Source organism: Sus scrofa, chromosome 6, assembly GCF_054392235.1.
Source record: "Sus scrofa isolate SSC_HxYL_T2T_F1_AM1 chromosome 6, Sscrofa_HxYL_maternal_Yorkshire_Landrace_v2.0, whole genome shotgun sequence".
Classification (NCBI taxonomy): Eukaryota; Metazoa; Chordata; class Mammalia; order Artiodactyla; family Suidae; genus Sus; species Sus scrofa.
The window spans coordinates 142,859,828-142,883,503 of NC_139388.1; the positions used below are offsets into that span (position 1 = coordinate 142,859,828).

The 23,676-nt window shown below is 39.4% G+C and overlaps 2 protein-coding genes across 7 annotated transcripts in view; one reads left to right on the forward strand and one right to left on the reverse strand.

The window, feature by feature from the left end:
- LOC110261207 (uncharacterized) overlaps positions 1 to 13,306 on the forward strand; it is a 333,192-nt gene extending 319,886 nt beyond the window's left edge. The window contains exons 10-11 of the mRNA XM_084964684.1: positions 4,463 to 4,555; positions 13,079 to 13,306. The gene's annotated coding sequence lies outside the window, so the exon portion shown is untranslated. The remainder of the gene's footprint in view (positions 1 to 4,462; positions 4,556 to 13,078) is intronic.
- TYW3 (tRNA-yW synthesizing protein 3 homolog) lies at positions 6,996 to 23,641 on the reverse strand. 6 transcript variants are annotated; one of them, XR_014805026.1, is made up of 7 exons: positions 23,396 to 23,639; positions 20,274 to 20,354; positions 18,173 to 18,271; positions 17,883 to 17,954; positions 16,001 to 16,190; positions 15,536 to 15,669; positions 7,095 to 7,555 (listed from the first exon to the last, which is right to left on the reverse strand). XR_014805026.1 is itself a non-coding variant. In XM_021093603.2 (7 exons), the coding sequence occupies exons 1-7, from the start codon at positions 23,567 to 23,569 to the stop codon at positions 7,505 to 7,507; spliced, it is 714 nt and encodes a 237-aa protein (XP_020949262.1). In that variant the 5' UTR covers positions 23,570 to 23,639; the 3' UTR covers positions 7,095 to 7,504.
- Positions 23,642 to 23,676: the final 35 nt, after the last annotated feature.

Below are 23,676 nucleotides of genomic sequence, written 5' to 3' on the forward strand. Positions count from 1 at the left end.
TTTTTTTTAGGGTTGCACCCACAGCATATGGAGCTTCCCAGGCTAGGGGTCAAATCGGAGTTGTAGCCTCTGACCTATGCCACAGCCACAGCATATTCTTCCTGAATACTAGGAAGATTCATTTCCACTGGGCCACAACAGGAACTCTGACGCTGAGCTATTGAGTTTAAGAACATAAGCATGTGTGTGTATTAGAATTCTTTTGCATCAAGAAAAGTCTCCATGGAGGAGTTCCCGTCGTGGCTCAGTGGTTAATGAATCCTACTAGCAACCATGAAGTTGCGGGTTTGATCCCTGGCCTTGCTCAGTGGGTTAAGGATCTGGCGTTGCTGTGAGCTGTGGTGTAGGTCGCAGACGAGGCTCAGATCCCGTGTTGCTGTGGCTGTGGTGTAGGCCAGCAGCTATAGCTCTGATTAGACCCTTAGCCTGGGAACCTCCATGTGCCGAGGGAGTGGCCCTAGAAAAAGCAAAAAGAACGAAAAAGAAAGAAAAAGTCTCCATGTTAAGAACAGCATGATAGAGCAGGAAAAGGAGGGGCTTGAGGGTCAAAGCACATATTTAAAGGCCAAAAGTCTTAACCAAAAAAAATATTCCTTATTATAAAACATCCTGCAGGGCTGGATTTACTCCCCTTATCCCAAGCCAGTTAAAGCCTGTTGGAGGGCCACCACCACAGAAGGATAACAGCAGCCATTTTTCAAGATTCCTCAGCACTTAAGCTAGGAAACTACACAACTCCTCTAAAAACGGGGAAAACCCTTGTTTTCAAAACATAGTGCTCATCACTGTTTTTGCTTTCATTTGAAATCAGGTGGCTTTGAAGGAGGCTTCATTTCTCTCGGTTTAAGTTTAGCCACTGAGGACTTTGCCTTAACTTCCAAACCATCTGTGGTGAGTGCTGACCTTGCAGGCTCCCAATCAGCCACCCATGGTCCTGCCACCACAGGGGTGCTACTTGTGGACAGGTGCCGAGTGCAGGCACATCACAGAACGTGCAGCACTCTGCCCCTTTCCTAATTGGGGTGAAGGGTTATACCCTCAGCATCCACTCCCCTCCTCAGCTCCAGAAGCATCAAGCCCCCAGTCCAGGGCTGGCTTCATGGGTATTATGTGTGGTTGCACAGGTCCCTCTGATTGGAAGTGCCCTGCACTTACTTTAATGCTCCATTGCTGCCATTTTGTAATTTTTTTTTAATTTAATTTGGGATTTTTATTTTTTGGCTGTGCTCACAGTATGTGGGACTCCCTGGACCAGGAACTGAACCTGCACCACAGCAGCAACCCGAGTTGCTCTGCAGTGACAAAACTGGATCTTTAACCTGCTGTGCCACAGGGAAACTCTACCATTTTGTAATTCTTAAGCATTTTTAACAAGGGGCCCTGCCTGTCCATTTTGCAGTGTCCTTTGAAAACCATAGTCAGTCCTGCTCTTATCTCTTATATATTGTATAACATACTAGCATTATAGTTTAACTCCCCTGAATTTCCAACCAGGGGTTGCCAACACTGGGGCCCACAGGGACCAGGCATTGAGGTGTGAACAATTACATCAGGTGAACCAGGGAGCTGGTAGGGGGTGCTGCAGCCATGGGCCATGGTGAGCAGGGAAAACAAGTCTTATCCAAAAGGGGCAGCCAGTACTCTGCTCCACTATGTGTTGTCACAGGCCCCGTGTAGCCAGCTGTTCCATTTTTTTTTTTTTTTTTTTTTTTTTGTCTTTTTGTCTTTTTGTCTTTTCTAGGGCTGCACCCACGGCCTATGGAGGTTCCCAGGCTAGGGGGTCAAATCGGAGCTGTAGCTGCCAACCTACACCAGAGCCACAGCAACGCAGGATCCGAGCCGCGTCTGCGCCCTACACCGCAGCTCACAGCAACACTGGATCCTTAACCCACTGAGCAAGGCCAGGGAGCGAACCACCAACTTCATGGTTCCTAGTCGGATTCGTTAACCACTGAGCCACAACGGGAACTCTTTCTTTTTTTTTTTTTTTTTTTTCAGCTCTTCCAATTTTTAAAGAAAAACTGGAGATGTACTTTTAAAAAATCATGTTTAAAATGTTGTTTTAATTAGAAATATTCTCTGTGTGGGCCAAACAAAACACATCTGCTTGGCCATATCTCAGCCACTAGTTTATGATGTCTGGCCTAAAATTTCAAAAACAAAACCGTGTTTTCTTTTCTTTTGGCCAAGCCTTCAGCATGTGGAAGTTCTGGGCCCAGGGATCAAACCCATGCCACAGCAGTGACAATACTGGATCTTTAACCCAGTGAGCCACCAGGGAACTCCCAAAATCATGTTTTTAAATTTCTCTCCCTATTTCTTAATAAACTTGACAACTTTCTTTCCCCTGTTTTAGAACACAAAGATAGTTAACTAGAGAAATGGAGAGTCCATGACTTAGGAATACATGCCTGCCTCCATCCTGGGGGAAGGAAAAAAATTTCTTTCATTTTGGATAGTTCAACAACAATAAAAACAAACCAGAGGTAATTCTCAATAGGTTACCTTTTATATTATTACTAAATTTCCCTGCTACAGTTATTAATATTATTGATCAGGCATGTGGATTGAATATATAAGCTACAGTTATTATTGATTAGGCATGTGGATTGAATGTATAAGTGGAATAATCTATTAAGGGAAGCAAAGGAGTGAGTGGGATGCAATGTCTTCTTGGGCTCCTGGAAGCACATGGTCTCTTTTCTCTACTGGCCTAAGGGGTCTGAGTAGTTCTCTTACCTTAGATAAATGAATTAGGAGGCAGCTCCTTTCTTCCAGAGTCTGACGCATTTGCTCAGTTTATAGAACCTTTGGAATACATAGTTCCCTCAGGGATCAGTTTGAACAAGTAAAGGAAAGTCAGTGGCTTATGAGCCCTTTAGAGAGATTTTTAGACAGCAAGATGCATAGTTATTCCACCACAGCGTGTCATCCTTTGCCCATACACACTTTTCCTACAAGTCTTTGTATTTAGGGCTTTTTTTTTTTAAATTGTTTCTCTTCTCTTTCTATCTACCTTCCAGGCAGGTATTTCCATTTTCTATTTATGAAGTTAGAAGAAATGCTCCAGATATTCAGAGACTATTCTATCTTCCCTAGATTCTCTTCTGGTAGGACTGTTGAGAATGTACACTGCACAACTTCAAGGAATGCCATTTGCATTGTCATCTGTGGGGATGATTTCTTCCTCCTGGAGTTGTACAGGGTTCAACTTATACAGCTGTACACTAGGCTGTCCTTCTGGCAGCTGCCTTAGACTTACAGATAAAGACAGTGACTTAACTAATTGATATGTTGGAAGTTCCTGCTTACTATCCTGTTATGTATGCACTAAATATATGACGTAGGTACCTTGCAATGTCTGATTATGTTACTTCTTTTTTGTTAAAAAAAAACTTTAATTCCTCTTCAATACCCTCAGGAGTAAGTCTATTACCAGTGGATTCTAAATTTCATCAGAATCATTTGGATGAATTGTTTTAAAAAATAAAGATTCCCAGAGAGAAAGAAAAAAATAAAATAAAGAATTTCAGACTCCAGATCGAAGATTCTGGCTTTGAGAGGTCTAGAGTAGGGCTTGGGAAAATTTAGAAAGCAGCCCCGCCTGACCAGTCCCAGTCTGGGAATTCTGATGCACAGCCATGTTTAGGAAACCCTGGTCCACCTCCACTTCGACCAGCCTAAAACCTTTCATGTCATGTGATATATTTGAGCTTAAATGGAATATTCACCCTCACTGATTACATCATGCTCTTTGTGCCTCAATCATATTACACATTCCTTCTGTCTGCAAGAGCTGTTCTTGAATTTTTCTGTCATGTGAACTTGTCTCTTGGCCTTTAAGACCTAAGTGAAATGGTATCCCCTTGAATTGGATTTGTAGTACTCCCTTGCCTAGAATAAATTATTCCTGCCTCTAGGTTCTTATGACAGTATGTATTATAGAAGCGATTGTCAAAAATTGTTGGCTAGATACTTTCCCCCAAAGAATTTTTAAAACTCTGTATTTAACATCAAAAATTTATTTGCATCATATGTTTCAGTCACTAACAATGATATAATTTCTAGCACAGTAAAACATCATTTCTTTATAATAAATGTATGCCATCACTTTCTAAAATATAGCCAAAGTAATCTCAATACCTGTCTTAGGTCAGGTTCTTATAGAAGAAGACACCATTCTAGTACAAGTGATTTATTAAGCAGAAGCTCCCAGGAGAAGCGGGTAAGGGAGTGGGAGAAACATGATAGGATTCAGGAGAGGTCCCAGACAGCCTGATGCTGCTGGGAGCTTAAATGACAATTGCACATCCAAGTTTGTCCCATTTCTGGGCAATAGAATTGTCTTTTGAAGCTCTGCACTTGTCATTATTGGCTGTGATACCATGGGTGTGTATGAGGGGGTGGGGTGGAGGGTAGAGGACAGGAAACAGACTTTCAGGCTTTTTCTTCTCTATTTTAGAATGAAGAGGCTCGAGGAGCAGCAAAACCTACAAACTGAGAGATGGGGCGCAGCACTTGGAGGGAGCTGTGGCTAGGTGGATGGATTCCAAAGGTGTCCTCAACAATACTCTATGATGTGATATTATAATGGATTAGAATATATTAGGAGTCCCTGCTGTGGCACAGTGGATTAAGAATCTGACTGCGGCAGCTTGGGTTAATGTGGAGGCGTGGGTTCAATCCCTGACCCAGTTCAGTGAGTTAAAGGATCTGGCATTGCTGCAGCTGTGGCATATGTCACAGCTACAGCTGGGATTCAGTCCCTGAACAGGAAACTTCCATGTGCCATGGGTGTAGCCAATAAAATAATAAAATATTACATTAGACTTCTAATTCTGGAAGATGAGGTAGATATACTTTTTCCTATTCCTTCTACTAAGTGCAACTAAAAACTCTGGATGCTACACATAAAACAAACACAAGAAGACTCTGAGAGGTGACAAGGGGAGGGTAGACCAGCCAGAGATCTTGGGACCTAAAGAACAGCACTGCCAAGGGTTCTCTGGATTTTCTTTTTACTTCATGTATCCCAGACTGGGCTTTGGAAAAGCCAGAAATGCCATTGTGCTCAGACCAAAAAAAAAAAAAAAAAAAAAAAAAAGAAAGAAACCCAAAAAATGAAAAAACCTGCTTTCTCTAGCCAAAGAACCAGGAAAGTAAAATAAAACAAAAGAAAACTTGGGGAAAGGAACATGGAGAGACCCAGCAGTTAGAGCAGAGCAGACAGATCAGGACAGGAGAAGGGGGAATTATTATTTCAGAGGTTAAGGCTGCTGCAAAGATGAGTTAGCTGGGGCGCAGTCAGCACTGCAAGATGAAGGCCAAAGACAAAAATTTGTGAATGCCTGCAGTGTAATTACCCTTTGGTTTCCAATTAGAGAACTTGGGAGCTTAAAAAAAAAAAAAAAAAAAAAAAATACACGCACTTAAAGTCCCTCCTCAGAGAATCTCTCAGGTCTTTTGTTTTTTCAAGGTTCTAAAGGTGATTCTAAGGTGCAGTACATGTTGAAAACTGTTAAAGGGTTGGAGGGCGAAAGAGCTGAGGATTCACCATAAACAGAGAAATGATTGCGAGGAAAGCATTCAGGATACTGATGAAAGGGCAGATTCAGGGATGTGAGTGTTAACAAGGCCAAGTGCTACAGGATAGCAAACAGATGGAGGACTCAAGAGGTTCTTTTGGAGTTCCCACTGTGGCACAGTGGGTTAAAGATCTGGTGTTGTCTGCATGCAGGTTCCATCCTTAGTCCTGTGCAGTGGGTTAAAGATCTTGCTGGCATCTCAGGTGTGACCAAAAAAAAAAAAGAAGAAGAAACCAGGGAAAGTGAATATTTGAATCTTACTTTAAAAAGCAGAGTCCAGGGAGTTCCCCATCATGGCTCAGTGGTTAGCAAATCTGACTAGGAACCATGAGGTTGCAGGTTCGATCCCTGGCCTCGATCAGTGGGTTAATGATCCGGCATTGCCATGTGCTGTGGTGGAGGCCACAAACGCGGCTCGGATCCCGAGTTGCTGTGGCTCTGGGCTAGGCCGATGGCTACAGCTCCGATTGGACCCCTAGCCTGGGAACCTCCATATGCCGCAAGTGTGGCCCTAGAAAAGACCAAAAAAAAAAAAAAAAAAAAAAGCAGAGTCCAGAGCTATAATAGAAAAAAGAAAGAAAATCTCACAGTAAACTTTGGAGCCTCCTGGACATCACCCCTGATGAATTTTTTTAAGTCGATCTACTTAAAAAATGTGAGTACAAAATGCTGTTTGTCAGAAGGCAAGAATCTGGGATGTAAATCTAAACATAATTTATAGAAAGACCTAGACAAATTACAAAAATATGAATAAATGCCAAAAATCACACCTCAGTGTTTATTACCACATTAATTTTTCTTGATGTTCCAGTGTTTTTGTCTATTATTAGCTTATGACTAATATTTTATCTTTAAATGTATACTTTTCATGACTTGATATTCTGAAAACACATTGTGCCAACACCTTCAATTTATGATGAAAATACTAAATAGTAACATATACAAATTGGTCTATTAAGTACTTTCACATTTTTATTTTACTTGATCCTGTCAGCAGTCCTCTGGTGTAAATATGGGAGGGATTAGAATTACCATCACACCTAAGAGGAAATGGGAGGCCTTGGAAATTGATTGCTTAAGTACCTCCAACTCCTCTGTAGCAGTCAAAACTCAAACCCAAATCTTCTGATTCATTGCAGTTTTTTATGTTCTATTGTGATTCCTATATCTTAAATTATCATTTCTGACCAGGCATAGTGAGAAACTATGCCCACCTGTTTCATGGAGACTGCCAGTGGCATGCTCTGCTTTGTAAGAAATAATGGGGAGAGTTCAGGTATTTTTTCCTAAACAAAAGTTGTTTTACCCACAAGTTCAAAAGAGAGGAAAAATCTTGTCTTTGGACCCATGGCAAGAAAAGGAAACTGACCCCCTTGAAGGCTGACATTTCAAAATTAAAAATAAATAAAATGTTGTTATAATTTTTATTCAAATATTCCTAATGTTAACATTCTCTTGAAAGGGTGTTATAGTTCTTCTGTTTTGTAGAAGTAGACACTGAACCTTAAAGAGAGGCATTAGAAATCAATTTATTTTTGCAATGCTATGTGACTAAAAGAGACAGTATTTAAGAGCAAATATTATACAGTTATTTTTAAAACCTAAAGCTTTCTCTAAAATATAGAGAAAATTTTAGTCTTGCTTTTTCTGAAAGGCTGATTCACTCAACAAACTAAAATACTCTTATGAAGAGCAGCTTTATAATATCTATTAGAAACATTATTCTAAAAAGACATTTCAGAACCAAATCTCAGTAGTCTTCAGGGAAAATGGTAACGCTGATTCCTGGATCATCATCATCATCATTTTCAAGTACTTTATCATTTTCTTCAGTAACACATTTGTCATGTGCTTTTCCTGGGTTACTTTTTTTCTTATATGAGTTATTTTTCTCTTTGATTTTCTCTTTGGGATGTGAGTTAGTAGTAGTAGTTTCTTTTTCCAAAGCAAGTTGTAGACAGTTGTAAAACCTGTAAGGAAATAAAGTATTACTGTTATATCGGTGTGTTCTGAAGCAAAATAACTGATGTACACCAAGAACTTAAAAATTATGTGAATCTGATGTCGCACATTAACATTAAAATACAAAATAAATAAAAAATAATATGCTTCTTGCTTTCATGATTATTTAATTTGGAAAAAAAAATGTGTTTTTTTTTTTTAAGAACAGTCCTGAAAACTGAGTTAGAATCCTCTCTTGACAACCTCTATCCTACCTTAATCTCTATTCCAGAGGGAGGAGTCAAGGAAGATAAAAGAAGAGAAATACTTTTTCTTTTTAAAAAATCATAAATGTAACAGAGGCTCATTTTAGTAATTCTGAATTAATACATCTGTACATGTATACCTACACCTACTGTCTTTTATACAGTGGTATTACATATAGTTTTACATTTTTTTCAAATTTAATATATATTGAAAACATTTTCTGTAACACCAAATGAACTACAAAATAATTTTTTAATAGTTGTATAACATTATGCCACTTCAGATTGGCCTTTATTTTCAGATCTTGCCAATACAAACAATAATGTGATAAACATTTTTGAAAATAATATGATCTGAGTTTCTAGTTATTTAGGATAGACATCTAGCAATATAATTCTATGGTTATAGGGTATAAATAATTTTAAAGCTCTTGATAAATATCACCTGTTTCCCAGAATGGAAATTCAAAAACTATGCTTCTAATAGCACACTTGAGAGACCACTTCACCCAACACTGAGTATTACATCAAAAAACATGCTTTACTTTGACAGGTAATAATTGTGTCTCATTACTTAAATTTTCATTTGTTTATTACCTATTTTAATTTTTAATGTAAAGGGCTCTTTTGCTTTGCTCCTTTTCCTGCTGGAGTCTGGGCGCTGACTTTCAGCACACGGTGGAGGCAGCATGGTGGCCTGGTGTGCTGCAGGGGCCTCACATTGCTGTCCACTGGGAGAGCTGAGCTTGACTAATCCCAGCCTCCCTGGGTCTGGATTTCCTCACTTAGAAAACTGGCTATTATCGTGTACCTAAATATGTACCTACCTAGCACAGTGCCCAGCACCAAGTGAGTTCTCAAAATGACTATTTTTAAAGACTATCAACTCCATGAGACAAAAGATTCCATCTATCTTGTTTTCTGCTATATTCTTAGCATGAAGTACAGTGCTGCCACCCTTGGTAAAAACATGCCAAATAAGTGAATAAATAACTACTAAACCAAAAGGTAAATACGGATGTAGTATCCGCGGTCGTAAGTTAGTCTGTCCAAAATTGAGAACTCCTTTGCCATTGTAGGAACCGCATCATGCTTTTATAGGAATTTTTGGACATCTACAGAAGAGACTGCTATTTGGACCAATAGTCTTTCTTTATTTTAATAAAGAGGCTAAGCTCTACTTGCAAAAGCTCTAAAACTGCCCCAAGAACCCCAAGATATTCACCTCTTTCCAAGTACTCCACACAATGCTAATATTATGCCTAACAGGATTACTACATATTTTGTCCATATTCAGATCTTATGTACCCACCACTGTACACCTTGATATCCAGCACCATGCTTGGCAAATAGGAGGTGATAAATCAATCTCAAAGAGGAAGGAATGATAAAAGGAAAAATGGTATTCTAAGAGTTACAGCAAAAGGTTTTGGAAAATATTAACTGACCTATAACTTTAATCCTGTTCCATGGTAACAACGTTTTCAATTAATGCATTTTCTTTATGCCCTTACTTAACTGAAACCTGGCTCCCCCACAAAGACTGCCCTGCATTCCTCTCGGGTGGAGACTGCTTATCCTTTTCATATCCTGCCTACACAGAGTTGAGAGATAAGGTCAGAATTCACCTGCCTGACCAACACTTTGCCAGACAAAACTCTTTCACCTGCCCTGCATGTCATCAACATTCAGTTCTTTATATTCACGAAAACTTCTAACTTGATTTATCTTGGTCTCCAGGTGTTACCACGATCCTGGGTAACTCCAATGACTCATTTTCTTCTCATCTTTCATTGCCTATTTAGAATGGTTTTTAAAAATGACCTAGGAGCTCCCGTCGTGGTGCAGCAGTAACGAATCTGACTAGGAACTATGAAGTTGCAGGTTCAATCCCTGGCCTCGCTCAGTGGGTTAAGGATCCGGCGTTGCCGTGAGCTGTGGTATAGGTTGCAGACACAGCTGTGTCTGTGGAGTAGGCTAGCAGCTACAGCTCCGATTAGACCCCCTAGCCTGGGAACTTCCATATGCCACGGATGAGGCCCTTAAAAAAAAAAAAAAAAAAGACCCAGTAGAATGACTCATTCATCTAAAACATAAAACCAAACATGCTACAAAAGGATGTGAATCCCCCTTACCTGATCATAAGAGGCTATACATGATATGCAACTTCATCTTTTATCATTCTCTACCCAAGTCCACTCTTTAAACTTAGGAAACCAAGTCTTTTCTCTAGATTCTACTTTATTCCTAGAAAATTAAAGATTAAATTCCTCTTTTATGGTCACAGAGAATTAACAGCTGGGCAAAATACCTTGTTAATCACATAAAAAAGGTAATTAGAGAGGAACAGGTGCTTTCCTTTAATCCTCCATTAAACAACCTAAGAATTTGAAGTTACATCCTTGGTGTACCAAAAAAACAACTGGTAAAAATAGAACAAAGACCCTTCCATGCTGAAAGCCAAGAATAAAACTTCAACTAGTTTTTCTTTTTCCTCTTAAACTTAACAACTTTTGACATTTTAAAAGTTCCCTTAACTTTCCCGGTTAAGGGAACTTTTAAAATGTCCTTTGGGAAACTATCTTAGTAAGTCAGAGATTTGTTTTTCAATTACATGTTCTCTTCTCATGATATAACCCTTTACACAGCATTCTAAAGCCCAATTCCCAAAGTGTAATTTCCTCAGCCCTCACAGGTGACAAAAAGAGCTTGGAGTATAAAAAGAAAGGTATGTTCAAGCAACTGTTTTTCTCCTCCCTCAAAAGAAAATCAAATTGTCTTCAGTTTTTTTGCCTCTGCAGTCAAGATTACCATAACATAGGGCAACGTGTATCTGTTCATGAGAAAACTTTTCAGACCAGCCCTGGGGAAAATGAATTCTTGCTTTTCATATCAGTTAGAGGACCATGTGCAATAAAAAGTTGTTATTTCTTTGACTTCTGAAATAGGAACATAAAATTAATGACATCCAGGCAGAATTTTATGCCCTTTTAGGTTTCCATTATTCCCAAATAACAAAAGAAGGCTAGTCTCATGCATTATGTATTTGGATTTCAACAGATTTTAAGCTCTAGCATTTTTATTTAAAAAAAAAAATCATGTATGTGACAGGGCCTGTGCAAGGTGCTAGGAACAGGTAAGAGATGTGGTCTGTGCCCTCAGGGAGCTCAGGGTTGAATGGGAGCTGCAAAGCTGTAAGGATAGTCAACATGCCATAAAAAAAGCTAAGATAAAGCAGGAGCACACTGGGGACACTTTGCAAGATCTCGAAATGTCCTTTGGAAAAAACCAACACCTGGGCTGAACTGCAAGGATGAATGAAGTTGGCAAGGTGAAGGGAGAGGAATTATGAGAGGTAAAACTGAGAAAAGGAGAAACTCTCAGAAAATAGATGTCTTCACAATTTACTTCTCTGATCTTAAGAATACAGAGAAATGTGAGTTATTTACCAGCTTTAGTTCCATCTTTACCAGTAAGACTTGACTCCCCCTTCTCTTCCACCCCAACTTCTAAGTTTGACTTATATTCTGTAGTATCGTTCCCATTCATCTTGTTACTTAGCATCCTGTTACTTCTGGCCTGCACTATACAGCAAGAGCTTACTCCTGCTCACCCTATCAATAAGCCATCTTACATGTCTTCCAGTATAATCACCCTAAGTCTTTGAAGCCATAAAAGTAGTACTACTGATAGGAAAAGTCTGTCAACTAAATTTAGCAAACATTTAATAACCACTATTCACCTATCAGACACTCAGAAAGAAAATAATCATAAGAAACTGTCTTTGCCTTTGGGGGACTCAATATAATGTGTTAACTTTTAAGCTCCTTTATTGTTTATGATTAATTCAATAAACATTTATTGGGTTTCCACTGTGAGCCAGACACTCTCTAAGTTTTCAAGATAAGAGATGTTTAAAGTGTGTGTTATGTGTTGGTTGGTCTGTAGGGGGCAAGAGGGAATCAGTCCTATTTTAAATGTGACCATGTTGTTTGTAGTGGGGGAAAAAAGATATATGTGCAATTAAATAACTATAATTCAATGTGGTCCACATTTCTGTTTTGCACTGAGGCATAAACTATAATAACACTGGTAAAGAGTAATAAGAACATGAACCAAGGAAATGGCTAAATGAGGTTGAGACTATGATAAGAAAGATATTAAGGAAAGGCTGATGGGATGTTTTAGAGATGTTCAGTAGGTTATTGGATATATGGGTCCAGGACTTGGGAGAGATTTGGAAGATCTACCAGTATCTGGAGAAGCAGCTGAAGCAATAGGCCAGGGAAGGAATCCTGGAGAACAACAGTATTTAACCAACAGGTAGAATAGTAAGAGAAATCCAGAAGGAACCTAAGAAGAAACAGAAGAAAAGCAGCTAAGTGATATAACAGAAATTCTTTACGAACAGAAATATGAAAAAATGTTCAGTGTCACCAATCAGAGAAATGCAAATCAACACCACAATGGGATGTCACCTCACACCTGTCAGGATGGCAATTATCAAAAAAACAAAAGACAACAAGTGTTGGCAAGGATGTTGAGAAAAGGGAACTGCTGTGCACTGCTGGTGGTAATGTAAAATGGCGCAGTTCCTATGAAAACGGTATGGAGATTCTTCAAAAAATTAAACATAAAATTACCATAAGATCTAGCAATTCCACCTCTGAAAATATACCCAAAATAATTCAAAGCAGAGACTCAGATATTTGTATACCTATGTTCATAGCATCATTATTCACAAGAGCCAAAAGGTCAAAGTAACCCATGTCCACAGATACAACAGAATATTATTCAGCCTGAAAAAGAAGCAAACTTCTGATCGACATACAACATGGATATACCTTGAAGATATGCTTAGTGAAATAAGCTAAATACAAAAGGATAAATACTGTCTAATTCCACTTATATGAGGTACCTGGAAGAGTCAAATTCACAGAGACAAGAAGCAGAATAGTGTTTACCGGGGACTGGGAGTTTGAGGAGTGGGGAATTACAGTTGAATGGGCATAGAGTTTCAGTTTGGGATAATGAAAAGGAAATAAACAGCAGTGAGGGTGGTTGTAGAGCAATGTGAAGGCACCTAAGGCCAATGAACTCGGTAACAGTTAAAATTATAAATTTTGTTACATATGTTTCACCACAAAAAAGAAAAATAAACCCAACCACTGGAAATAGATTCATTTACTTTTTCACTCCAATCTGCTTTACTTTTATCTGTATCATATGCACTATATTTGGCCCTTTTATTCTACATTTAACTTAACATTTATTTTCTATTTACAGTTGGTGACAAGAAGAACATGGCCAATTTCATCCAACCTCAGTCCTGACCTCTTATTAACAGCTACAAAGATAGCCCTCCTCATGTAAATGGTAAATAGATCTCCAAACTTTACTTGGAAACCATTATGTATGAAATGATCTTACTCTTCCCACTAAGAAATGGGCTTGGAAATTGTTTTTTACAAGAGATCTTTTTTCTATTAAAATTATTTTACCTTTTGATTTTCATATTCCAGGCATATTTCTTGTTGCTGGAATAGGATTTTGACTTTTCAGAATTCTCTTATAGCTATTTGAATTGTTAAACTTTGGTCCTGTGACAAACCAATTTTAGTACTCAATGTCTGATTGCAGAACTCATCACCTCCCGTGTTTATTATTTTTTCTCTTTTCCACATCAGAAGAGTAACTCCTTCTCTGCATTTGGCTGCATGTACAGCTGTTCCCAAAGGAGCTCCCTAATTTGTTCACCCTTTCTGAATTCACATGTAATCTTCTAATCAGTATCTTGAGACACTTTTTACCCTTCTTTAATTTTTCACTGATTTTATATGATGAGCATGACTCTTGATAGCGGCATGCACGCTATAATCCCAACATATTTTTGAGTCAATGGATTTAAAGGATAATTTGATTTTATAGTTGGTGAACGTGGCTCAATTAACTTCACCAGGTGTATAGTTAGTTGATCTTGGGCTATATTTATAATCTTGTTGAAATTCAAGTAAGGAAACAGAGAAACTGATTTGCTACTGCTTACATTTTAGCCGTCTCACTAGAATACTATCTAACAAATGTAGTCAACTTTTGGAATGGTACCACTAAGTACCTACATACAGTTTAAACTCGGTAGTCTGGTGGAGGGGCAGAGTACTCTTCAGTTGTTTACTTGAAATCATCACTTAGGATGTTTGCTCAAAGCACCTTTTGGCCAGATAACCTCTCAGCTTTTTTCAGCCACACTTCCACTAAAAAAATTAAGCCCCAATGCCCACGACATCCACTGCTTGTCATGAGTTAACTTCTCTCCAACGTACCTAGACTGGCACAAGTTCTATACCACTGGGAGAACTTAGAAATAGCCACTCAAATAATTTTGTTAATTCTGTGGTTCAAATGAGGTGCCATGGTTGAGAAAGCCTGAATGGTAGTACTGATGTGATTATAGGTTTATTCTCTGCAGGAGTCAGTGAAGAAGGAAAAGGGTTATCCTATTCTAAGAATCCATGACCTGATGTGGTTAGGGCCTTATTATACATATGCTGTCTAATGTACACTAAAATTGTTCTTTAAGATAGGTATTCCCCTAAGTTAGATACAAAAAAAAGGAAGCCAAGAGAATTGAGGAAGTTGTGGTGGAGGGTGGATTTGAACTCAGTTCTGCCTCTGAAGCCCAGTTCTACCTCCTTCCACTATGCTGCACTGCTGCCATTGGCACTTCTGGCCTTAGCTGGCTGTTTCATAAAAAAAAAAATGCTAGGTCTTTTAAGAATTTTAAGAAGGCAAGTTAAGCAATAGGATTGCTTTGCATTTTACAGGCAGGATTTTGATGTTGATACAGAGAATGGCTTAGGAGAGAGAGACACATGAGAAGCATCAGGCCAGCTAATAAGGTTACTGCAATGGTGGTCCTGAATGGAGAGCGTGGCAGTAAGGGTGGGGAGAGAATGACTCAAGAGATCTTGGGGCAGTGATTGACTGGTAACGAGGAGAACGAGGCTGGGGAAGAAGGCAAAAAGGAAATGATAAATGACAAGATGACCATCACTCCTTAAATAACTCAGAAATATACATCTTCCTGATGGTAGGTCAGTGACATTATCTTCACATATGAAAGGCAGTGCAGTTGTCACTTCTTTATATCAAAAACTCTATTCTTAAGAAAACACTGAAAAAGAAAGTCATGTAAAATTAATCTATTAGGAGGTGAAGTTTTAACAAAAGAAACATAAAGATGTGAACTAAGAGCCATAATCCTTCTGACTGGGACATTTATGCCAATTCAAATCTAATTCATGACAAGAGCTGGGTTTTGAACTAGCCAGTGGTATAAAATACTTATCAGACTAAATTAAACAGGCTGTTCTCCTCAAAAGGAGAGTCTGGGTAATCTTCAGTACATCACATCCACGGGCAGAGAGCACCGCTTCCCTGGCTGCCTTCAACTGGATCAGTGATGGTCCCTGTGGCTGCTGGGCTCTCTTACCTAAGTGACTGTTTCTCCTTTATGACTGCTGCTGGCAGGCACCTGTCCCACTCTCCTCCACAGAGCGCCCTCTTATGCTCCATTTAGTACCCATTACAGCCTGGCCTACTCTCATCTATTACTTTCATCATCTTCATTCTTCATGATAGGAGAAAAGCAGTTGGGAGTGTAAGCTGAAGATGGTGTGTATTAATGTTTTCAAAGATGACCTAGGCATGTAAGAATAACATGAAAATATCTTAGCAATATACCTTTCAATTCTCTTCTTGTTTTCCTCCATTTTGTGGTTTGCTATCTTTAACAGGAAGTCAATATATTCCTCTGTCACCATCAGTTTTCCTTTATGGCTTAATGGAACTTCTAAGCCATGTGTGCTCCGGACAGCCTACAAGGAACAATTTAGATACGATGACTTATGTCCAAGAGACACTGAAGATAACTAAAGGAAAGTCCCAGTCAGGGCTGCATTTAGTTATATTTTAGCCCCATTACAGCATTTAAGTTTGTGCTTTGATATAATTTGGTTAAGAACTGTTGAATCAAAGGAGATGAAATAGATTTTCCAACCATATAAAGTCATTTGTAAAGAAAGTCACTCTGTACATTGTCTTTTGGAAAAGCAGATATGATCAAAGAATCCAATAAACTTGACAGTATCAATCTTACTAAAGCTAAGAAAGCTTTAAGGAAAATGAATAATTGAAACCTCAACAGACCTTCAAGGGAAAATCAAAATGGACTGGATGCTAAAGGGCCTCTTTGCACTGCTTGAGCAGGGAGGTTAGCAGAATAAACCACGCCTGATCTATTTCACAAAGTGGCTGCTTTCTCAATGCTTTGAGGTTGCCAATCTTAGTAATAACCCTGGGGATGAAACAGTCAGCATGTTCCAACTAAATTCAAACCCTGGATATGGGTAAGAAACACAACAAAAACTATAATGAGGCATAAAAATTAATTCAACAAACCTTTACTGAGCATTTGCAGTGTTCTAGGCCCCACGTGAGGTGTGAAGAGACAGGATGAATATGATATGGTCCCTGCCCTTTAGAGCTAATGCTTCAGAACAGGAAATAAATAAATGAACAAAGAATCACAATGCAACATAGGTGCTATGACAGGAGAAACACATACAAGTGCGGTACATGCATGCATGTGCACGCGTGTACCCATGCACACACACACACTGCTAAGGAAATATAAAAGAGGAGCAACTATATGAGACTGAGGTCTGGGTTTATGGGAAAGGCAGCATTTGAGTTGGGATTTTAAAGGATTAAGTGTAACTGCACCAGATATAAAAATGGGGGAGGGGGAGTATTCCAGCCAGTGGAACAATTTTACCATAGTCATGGGGACATGAAAGCATGATGCATCTGAGAAACAACCAACAGTTTTCTGTCTGGCTCAAGTGGAAGATGAGCATAAATCAGGTAAAGTGATTCACATAAAGCCTTGAAAATCAAAGAAAACCCCAGGAGACCTTGACTACTTTAAAAGGGGGATTTTGATAGTACTGACGGAGAAGATGTGTAGGAGGAAGAAGACCAGTCAGGAGACCACTGTAAGACAGAGGTGAGAGGTGATGGAGGTGATGAGGGTTTAAGTAGAGGCAGCAGCAGAAGGTGGGGAGAGGAGTTGGGTGTGAGAAATCAGAGGCAGATGTGACAGGACTTGTTACTGACTGGATATGGAAGACAAAGGAGACAAAGGTGAAAGAGTGACTCTGTTCTTGTTTGGGCCACCAGACACAGTGGGGAGTGAGATGGGGACACAAATATGTACTGTGAGCTTTCTACTTAGTCATGCTTTACACGTGTCTTCTTTTGCAAGCCACCTCTTTTAGGGAAATAGGCTATTTTATGTGTATATATATAAAATGGAAGAGAATCTGAAATAGTTCAAAAGCAAATGATACACACCAATTAGTAAACACAAGCAGTAACTACCACAGGACATCAGTGTAGGGCAAAATTACTAGGGGTTGGCTTGGTCAGGAAAGGACTGAGAGGCTGTGGGACTTAGAAGGAGCCTTAAAGATTTTTCTGGTCCAGGGATTAGCAAACTTTTTCTGTAAAAGGATAGACAGTAAATATTTTCAACTTTGCAGACCATATAGTATCTATCACAATGACTCAATTTTGCCTTTGCAGCACGAAAGCAACTTTAGACAGTAAGTAATCAAGTGGGTATCCTGGAACGGGGCTGACCTATGGGCTGAATGGGGCCATAGGGCAGTGGTTTGGTAGATCCCTAAGAGATCCCTAATTCAGCCCCTGATGGATCCATGTAGAGGATTTCAGGCACCTGTCTGTGAGTCTTTCCACTCTATCATGGTGCTGATTAAACTGGGCCTTGACTATTTAAGATAAGGAGGGAGGACAGAGAGAATCAGGTTAAGAGTAAGTGGAGGGGAACACTGTAAAATAAGACCTCAGATGTAAACCTAGCAACTCTGGAATTTGCCCTGCATGAAAAAATAAGTCACTGCAGGTATGTGAGCAAAGGCATGGCAAGAACATTTAAGTAGAAGCTTATTCCATAATCTGGATCACTCTATGCTCAAAGAATTGCTATTCACCAAGAGACACATCTTACCAACATAGTCTTTCCTCTCTTTCCCACTGTTATGCCAGAGTTCCTGAAACCAGAATCTATTGCCACTGAATGCTGTAAAAAAATAAATTTGTTAAATTCTGATAATCTGGCAAATCAGATAAACACTTTAGCTCTACAAAGTGCAGAAAACATATATAACCCCAAACCTATAATTAAATAAAATACTAGTTGATTAAACTAGCATTGCATTCGTTTTGGTAGATGGTTTAAAGTTTAAAATTAAATCTACTCACATACCTATAAATTCAAGTATAATAACAAAATTTTACCAGAATCTGTGCATCCTGCAATTGTCGACACTGCACATGAAGAACAAGTGGTTCAAATTTCAAAATGGCATCACCATTCGCTTTCTTTAGGGCTACAATCTAAATAAATGGAAAATGTTAGCATCATACAAATACATGATTCCATTCTTTGGTGAGCCTTTATCCTACTAACTTAGGTTTTTCCGAGGAACTTTCAGATTCATTCTGCATCCTTCTTCCACAGTAACTTTTCACTCTGCTTTCTTGGTCCTTTCTCCAAAAACCTATTTTTTTTTTTTTTTTTTTTGTCTTTTTGACATTTCTTGGACCACTCCGGCAGCATATGGAGGTTCCCAGGCTAGGGGTCCAATCAGAACTGTAGCCGCCGGCCTACACCACGGCCATGGCCACAGCAACGCGGGATGCAAGCCACGTCTGCAACCTACACCATAGCTCACGGCAATGCCGGATCCTTAACCCACTGAGCAAGGCCAGGGATCGAACCTCATGGTTCCTAGTTGGATTCTCTAACCACTGAGCCACGATGGGAACTCCTCCAAAAATTTATTAATCTGCTTATTCTTTTAAGAGACCTGATTTCTTTTTTTTTCCTTCCTTTATTTTTTTCTTTTTATAGCCACACTTGCAGCATACGGAAGTTCCCAGGCTAAAGGGAGAATTGGAGCTACAGCTGAGACTTACACCACGGCCACATGGCTGACACTGAATCTGAGCTGCATCTGTGACCTACGCTGCAACTTATAGCAATGCTGGATCCTTAACCCACTGAGGGAAGCCAGGGATTGAACCTCCATCTTCACAGAGAGAACATCGGGTCCTCAACCCACTGAGCTGCAATAGGAACTCTGAAGAGAACTGATTTCTAATTCTCCCATAAACCTTTCCAACCACACCTTAAAAAGTAAACTGGAGTTCCCGCTGTGGCTCAGCAGTAATGAACCTGACTACGATCCATGAGGACATGAGTTCAGTCCCTGGCCCTGCTCAGTGGGTTAAGAATCCAGAGTTGCTGTGAGCTGTGGTGTAGGTTGCAGATGTGGCTCAGATCCCAAATTGCTGTGGCTGTGGTGTAGGCCGGCAGTTGCAGCTCCAATTCAACCCCTAGCCTGGGAACTTCTTGTGGCCCTTAAAAAAAAAAAAAAGTAAACTACTACTCTTATTTAATTCCATAGCAGACTTTTCATTGACTATAGTATGTAGAAACTGTACTAGAAGCTCTGTCTAAATGCTTTGTTGTTAGATTGAGGTTTGAGAAACATGTGCTATTATGCCTCAGCTAGAATCTATTCAAGGCAGTTGTTACTTCTGTCTGCCTAGTATCCCTGCACCATCCTCCCTCCTTCCCATCATTTGACTCTGGTGAGACTGTCAATCATGATCCTGACACTCATCACTCCCACTATCATAATATCAGAGGGTAGGTCTGATCAAGGATAGCATTCCAGTCTACTGCAAAAATAACTGATCTTGGTGTTCTCTTGTCACTGCAGCAGCTCTGATCACTGTTGTGGTACAGATCAATCCCTGGCCTGGGAACTGCCACATGCCACAGGCATGGCCGGAAAAAAAAGAATGAAAAGAAAAAACTCATCTTAGGGGATTAGGCGGAAAGTACCCAACCAGGCAGGTTAGTCCTTCTTTGGAAATGGTACATGGATCTTAAAAAATAAATCTTTTTCTGCTAAGGTTGCTGGCAGCTATTTTTCCGACCACAAAGAATATCGGCAGCAGAAGAGAAGAACAAACATATAGAGAGCACCAGCACCCAAAGGAGATGGAGCCCGAGTGAGGACCTTCAAGACAACATTTATGCTCCTAAACCAGTAATGTAAAATGCCTGACTAATACAAACTTATAGCAACTCATCTAAAGATTTTAAGAAATGAAATAACTGGTATATCATTACTCTTAAATAATGTCATTTAAGAATGATAATAACTTCCCACAACTAAAGCCACTGTAATGAGTTTTCCTCAGGCTTTGTAATCTTTGGTCATTGCAATTATGCACATAAATCACCTTGAATTTTCTGTTCTTTTCATATGTATGTAAAGTGATTCTGAATTAAAGTTTACTTCTAAATTTATATATACAAACTTACCACATCGTCTTTCACACAAGGTTTGTGTGAAACCAGTAGCCAGCAACAGTTTTGTTTCTGAACCTCAAGACTATCCATACCCTAAAGTAAAAAATAACATAATTTAATCATATAATACAAAATAATAAGTATAATGTATAGCATATTTTTGGCTTTTTTAAATTAATATCCCAAGTACTGATTTTAAGTATTATTGACAACAATTTGCTTTTGGGTAAAGTTAACGTAAAAGAAAAATGAAACCAAATTACTTGAGGTAGAAAGAAAATAATTTATTAAGGTAAAATAACTTAATATTTTCTGAAATATGGTCATGATTTTGTCAAGAGAAAAGGGATTACTAAAAGTGGTTGTACACTAGTAGCCCCTAAGTTGTACTCTAGCTGTTTTATGTGACTGGCACAATATTAAAGAAAAAAAATTGAATTCCTTTTTTAAGAAAGCACTGCCCCAATCCCACATAGGACCTACTACTTTTTACTGACACCTCATCTGTACCTAATCACTGCAGGCATAAATTTGTGACCTCTGGATTAGCCTTTATATGAAGTCCCAAGGGGCAGAGCTAAGATCAAAAGGTCAAAATTTCAAGAAGGTAAATATTTTAAGAGAATTTTTTGCTTATTAACTGGAAAAATATTTATTTGCCAAGTTCTATTAGGTATTTCAGATATAAACAGATCCTACCCTCAAGGACCCTGGAAGGAGGATGCAGGAAACCACATGCACTTTTAAACGATTACACTTCTGCTAAGTCATTTCTTATACAATGGGTACACGGAGAATTCACTGTCTGGCCTTGGAAAAGAGAAGAGCTGTGCTTGTCCTAAATAACTGATTTGTTTTCATTGCATGATCTCAGTGACTATCTGATCTTATGGTGGCTGCTCTAAATCTTATAGCCAAAGAGGTGGCTAGCAAATTTATAGTCTACTGGTATATTTTGAGAACTAATGTCATCTCTGCTTTATCTTACCTATACTCCCTTTACCCATATTTTCTCACTTTTTCTTTTTGTATTGCCTATTTGTAAGTTGGTCCAAATCCTTTGTGAAATAAGGCAAAGCGAAAATAAGTACAATATAAGGTACAAGATAATACATAAAACTGGAGTTCCCTGGTGGCCTAGAGGGTTGAGGATCCACTGTTGTCACTGTTGTGGCACAAGTTCGACCCCTGCCCAAGGAAATTCAGCATGCCATTGGCATGGCAAAAAAAAAAAAAAAAAGTTTATATATATATATATATATAAACAACAAGGTCCTACCACATAGGGAACTGTATCCAAATCCTAGAATAGACTGTGATGGAAAATAATATTTAAAAAAAGAATGTATATATTGGTATTTGCTATACAGGAGAAATTGGCACAACACTGTAAATCAACTATACTTCAATAAAAATTTTTTTTAAATCAACTGGAAAAAAAGAGGAGGGTGTGGACATAATGGGAAGAAAAATAAAAATAAAACGAATAAGAAAAAAAAAGATAATACATAAAATTAAAAGCAGTTCAGAAAAAGTCCTAACGCAGTTCAGAAGTAGTCACTGCTTCCACGTGGATGTGTGTGTTTTTGTTCAAGTGGGAAAGGGGAGTTTGGGAGGCATATCCGATATACCAAGATGGGGGAAACTGCTGGAAAAATAAACATGAGCAAAAGCAAAGGTAGGTAAATATCCAGAGGAAAAAGAGTATAGTTCAGTTTCAGTAACAGATTAAGATGAACAGCCATAGTGGGTAACAGAGGTGAAAGGTGTACTAGAGTATTTCAGCATAGATGAGTGACAAGCAGAGTACTGCTTTTAGAAAGGGGTATCTGTTAACAGTGTGTATGTAACATGATTTAGGGTAGAGGGACTGGTAGTTCAGTGACCCGTTAGGAAAAAACCCCCTACAGAAATCTAAGTAAGACAGGACAGTAGAAATGGGGGAAAACAGAGAGCAAGCTGAGCAGGAGTGCTCAGGAGGAAGCCATATAAGAATGAACAACAGGCTGGTAACCTGGGAAACCATCAAATGATCTGTCAGCGAGAGATTGAAAGAATGGGTTTATGAGTGTGCTGTCTTTCATGCTCTGAATTCAATCCTAATGTTAAAATTAACACACAGCTAACTTTTATAGTGCAGTTAATATGCCAGGCACGATGCGAAAGGTTTCAAATAAATTACCCCATTTCCTCTACATAAAATCCCTATGAAGTGGATACTCTTTATTATTCTTAGTTCATGGAACAGGAAGGGCCTATGTTTAGATAATTTCCCTAAATTCACATAGCCAGTAATTCGCATAACTGGTTTAGAATCTAGCAGTATCACTCGAAAGCCTGAGGGACTAACCACTATCTCAGACTATATACTACTGTACGCTTCAGGTAAGGTAAAAATTACCAGAGCTGTAACAACGGAGTGAACCACTAGGAGGCAGCCAGCTTCTTAATCAAGACAAACTACAAAAAGTTCACAATGATTTTGTTGAGCGGTTGACAAGAAGACAGACGCCTTGCCAAGCTGTAAAGTTTTAAAATTCCCTTAGTATTCCTCTAACTTTTGCAATCTAGAGCATCCCCAGGCCAACAGTTCCAGCATCACCTGGGGGCTTGTTAGAAATGCAGATTAGGCCCTTCCTAAACCTACTGAACCAGAATGTATTTTTAAATATCTCCAAGTGATTAAAAGACACATTAAAATGTTAGAAACACTGGTCTAAGTAACCCTCTCGTTTGCCTTGATAAAGAAACCAAGAAATTGCAATTGTGGAGCAGCGGAAACGAACCCCACTAGTATCCACGAGAATGCGGGTTCATCCCTGGCCTCTCTAGGTGGTGGGGATCCATAGTTGCAGTGAGCTGCGGTGTAGGTGGCAGACGCGGCCCGGATCTAGTGTTGCTGCGGCTGTGGTGTAGGCCGGCAGCTGCAGCTCCGATTTGACCCCTACCCTGGGAATTTCCGTATACCGCGAGAGCGATCCTAAAAAGCGGTGTGTGTGTGGGGGGGGGGTGGTGACCGAGACCACGAATCAGAAGGACAAAGCCAAACAAAGTGTTACACTGAGTACGCACGGGGCTCCCGGTTTTGCACACTACAAGGCAGCCGCTGCAAAGACATCAAGAAGGGTCCTCACCTGCTCTAGAAGGATGATGCGGCCAGCGCAGGAACTGGTAGTGAAAAACTGTTCTCGACCATTCAGGAGCTGCACGATCTCTACCACATCCTCGTCCACACAGCCCTTCCGGCTGAAGTCCGCTTTGCTTAGACACTGCGCCTTCCATCTCTTGAACTCTGCCCTCCGATCCATACGACGAGAGAGCTAGGGTCTGTACTTTCACGTTAGCCTAGCCTTTCCCTGGGTGCAGCCATATTGTAGCAGCCAGTGGTGGCCGAAAAGGTCCAAACTACCTTTTC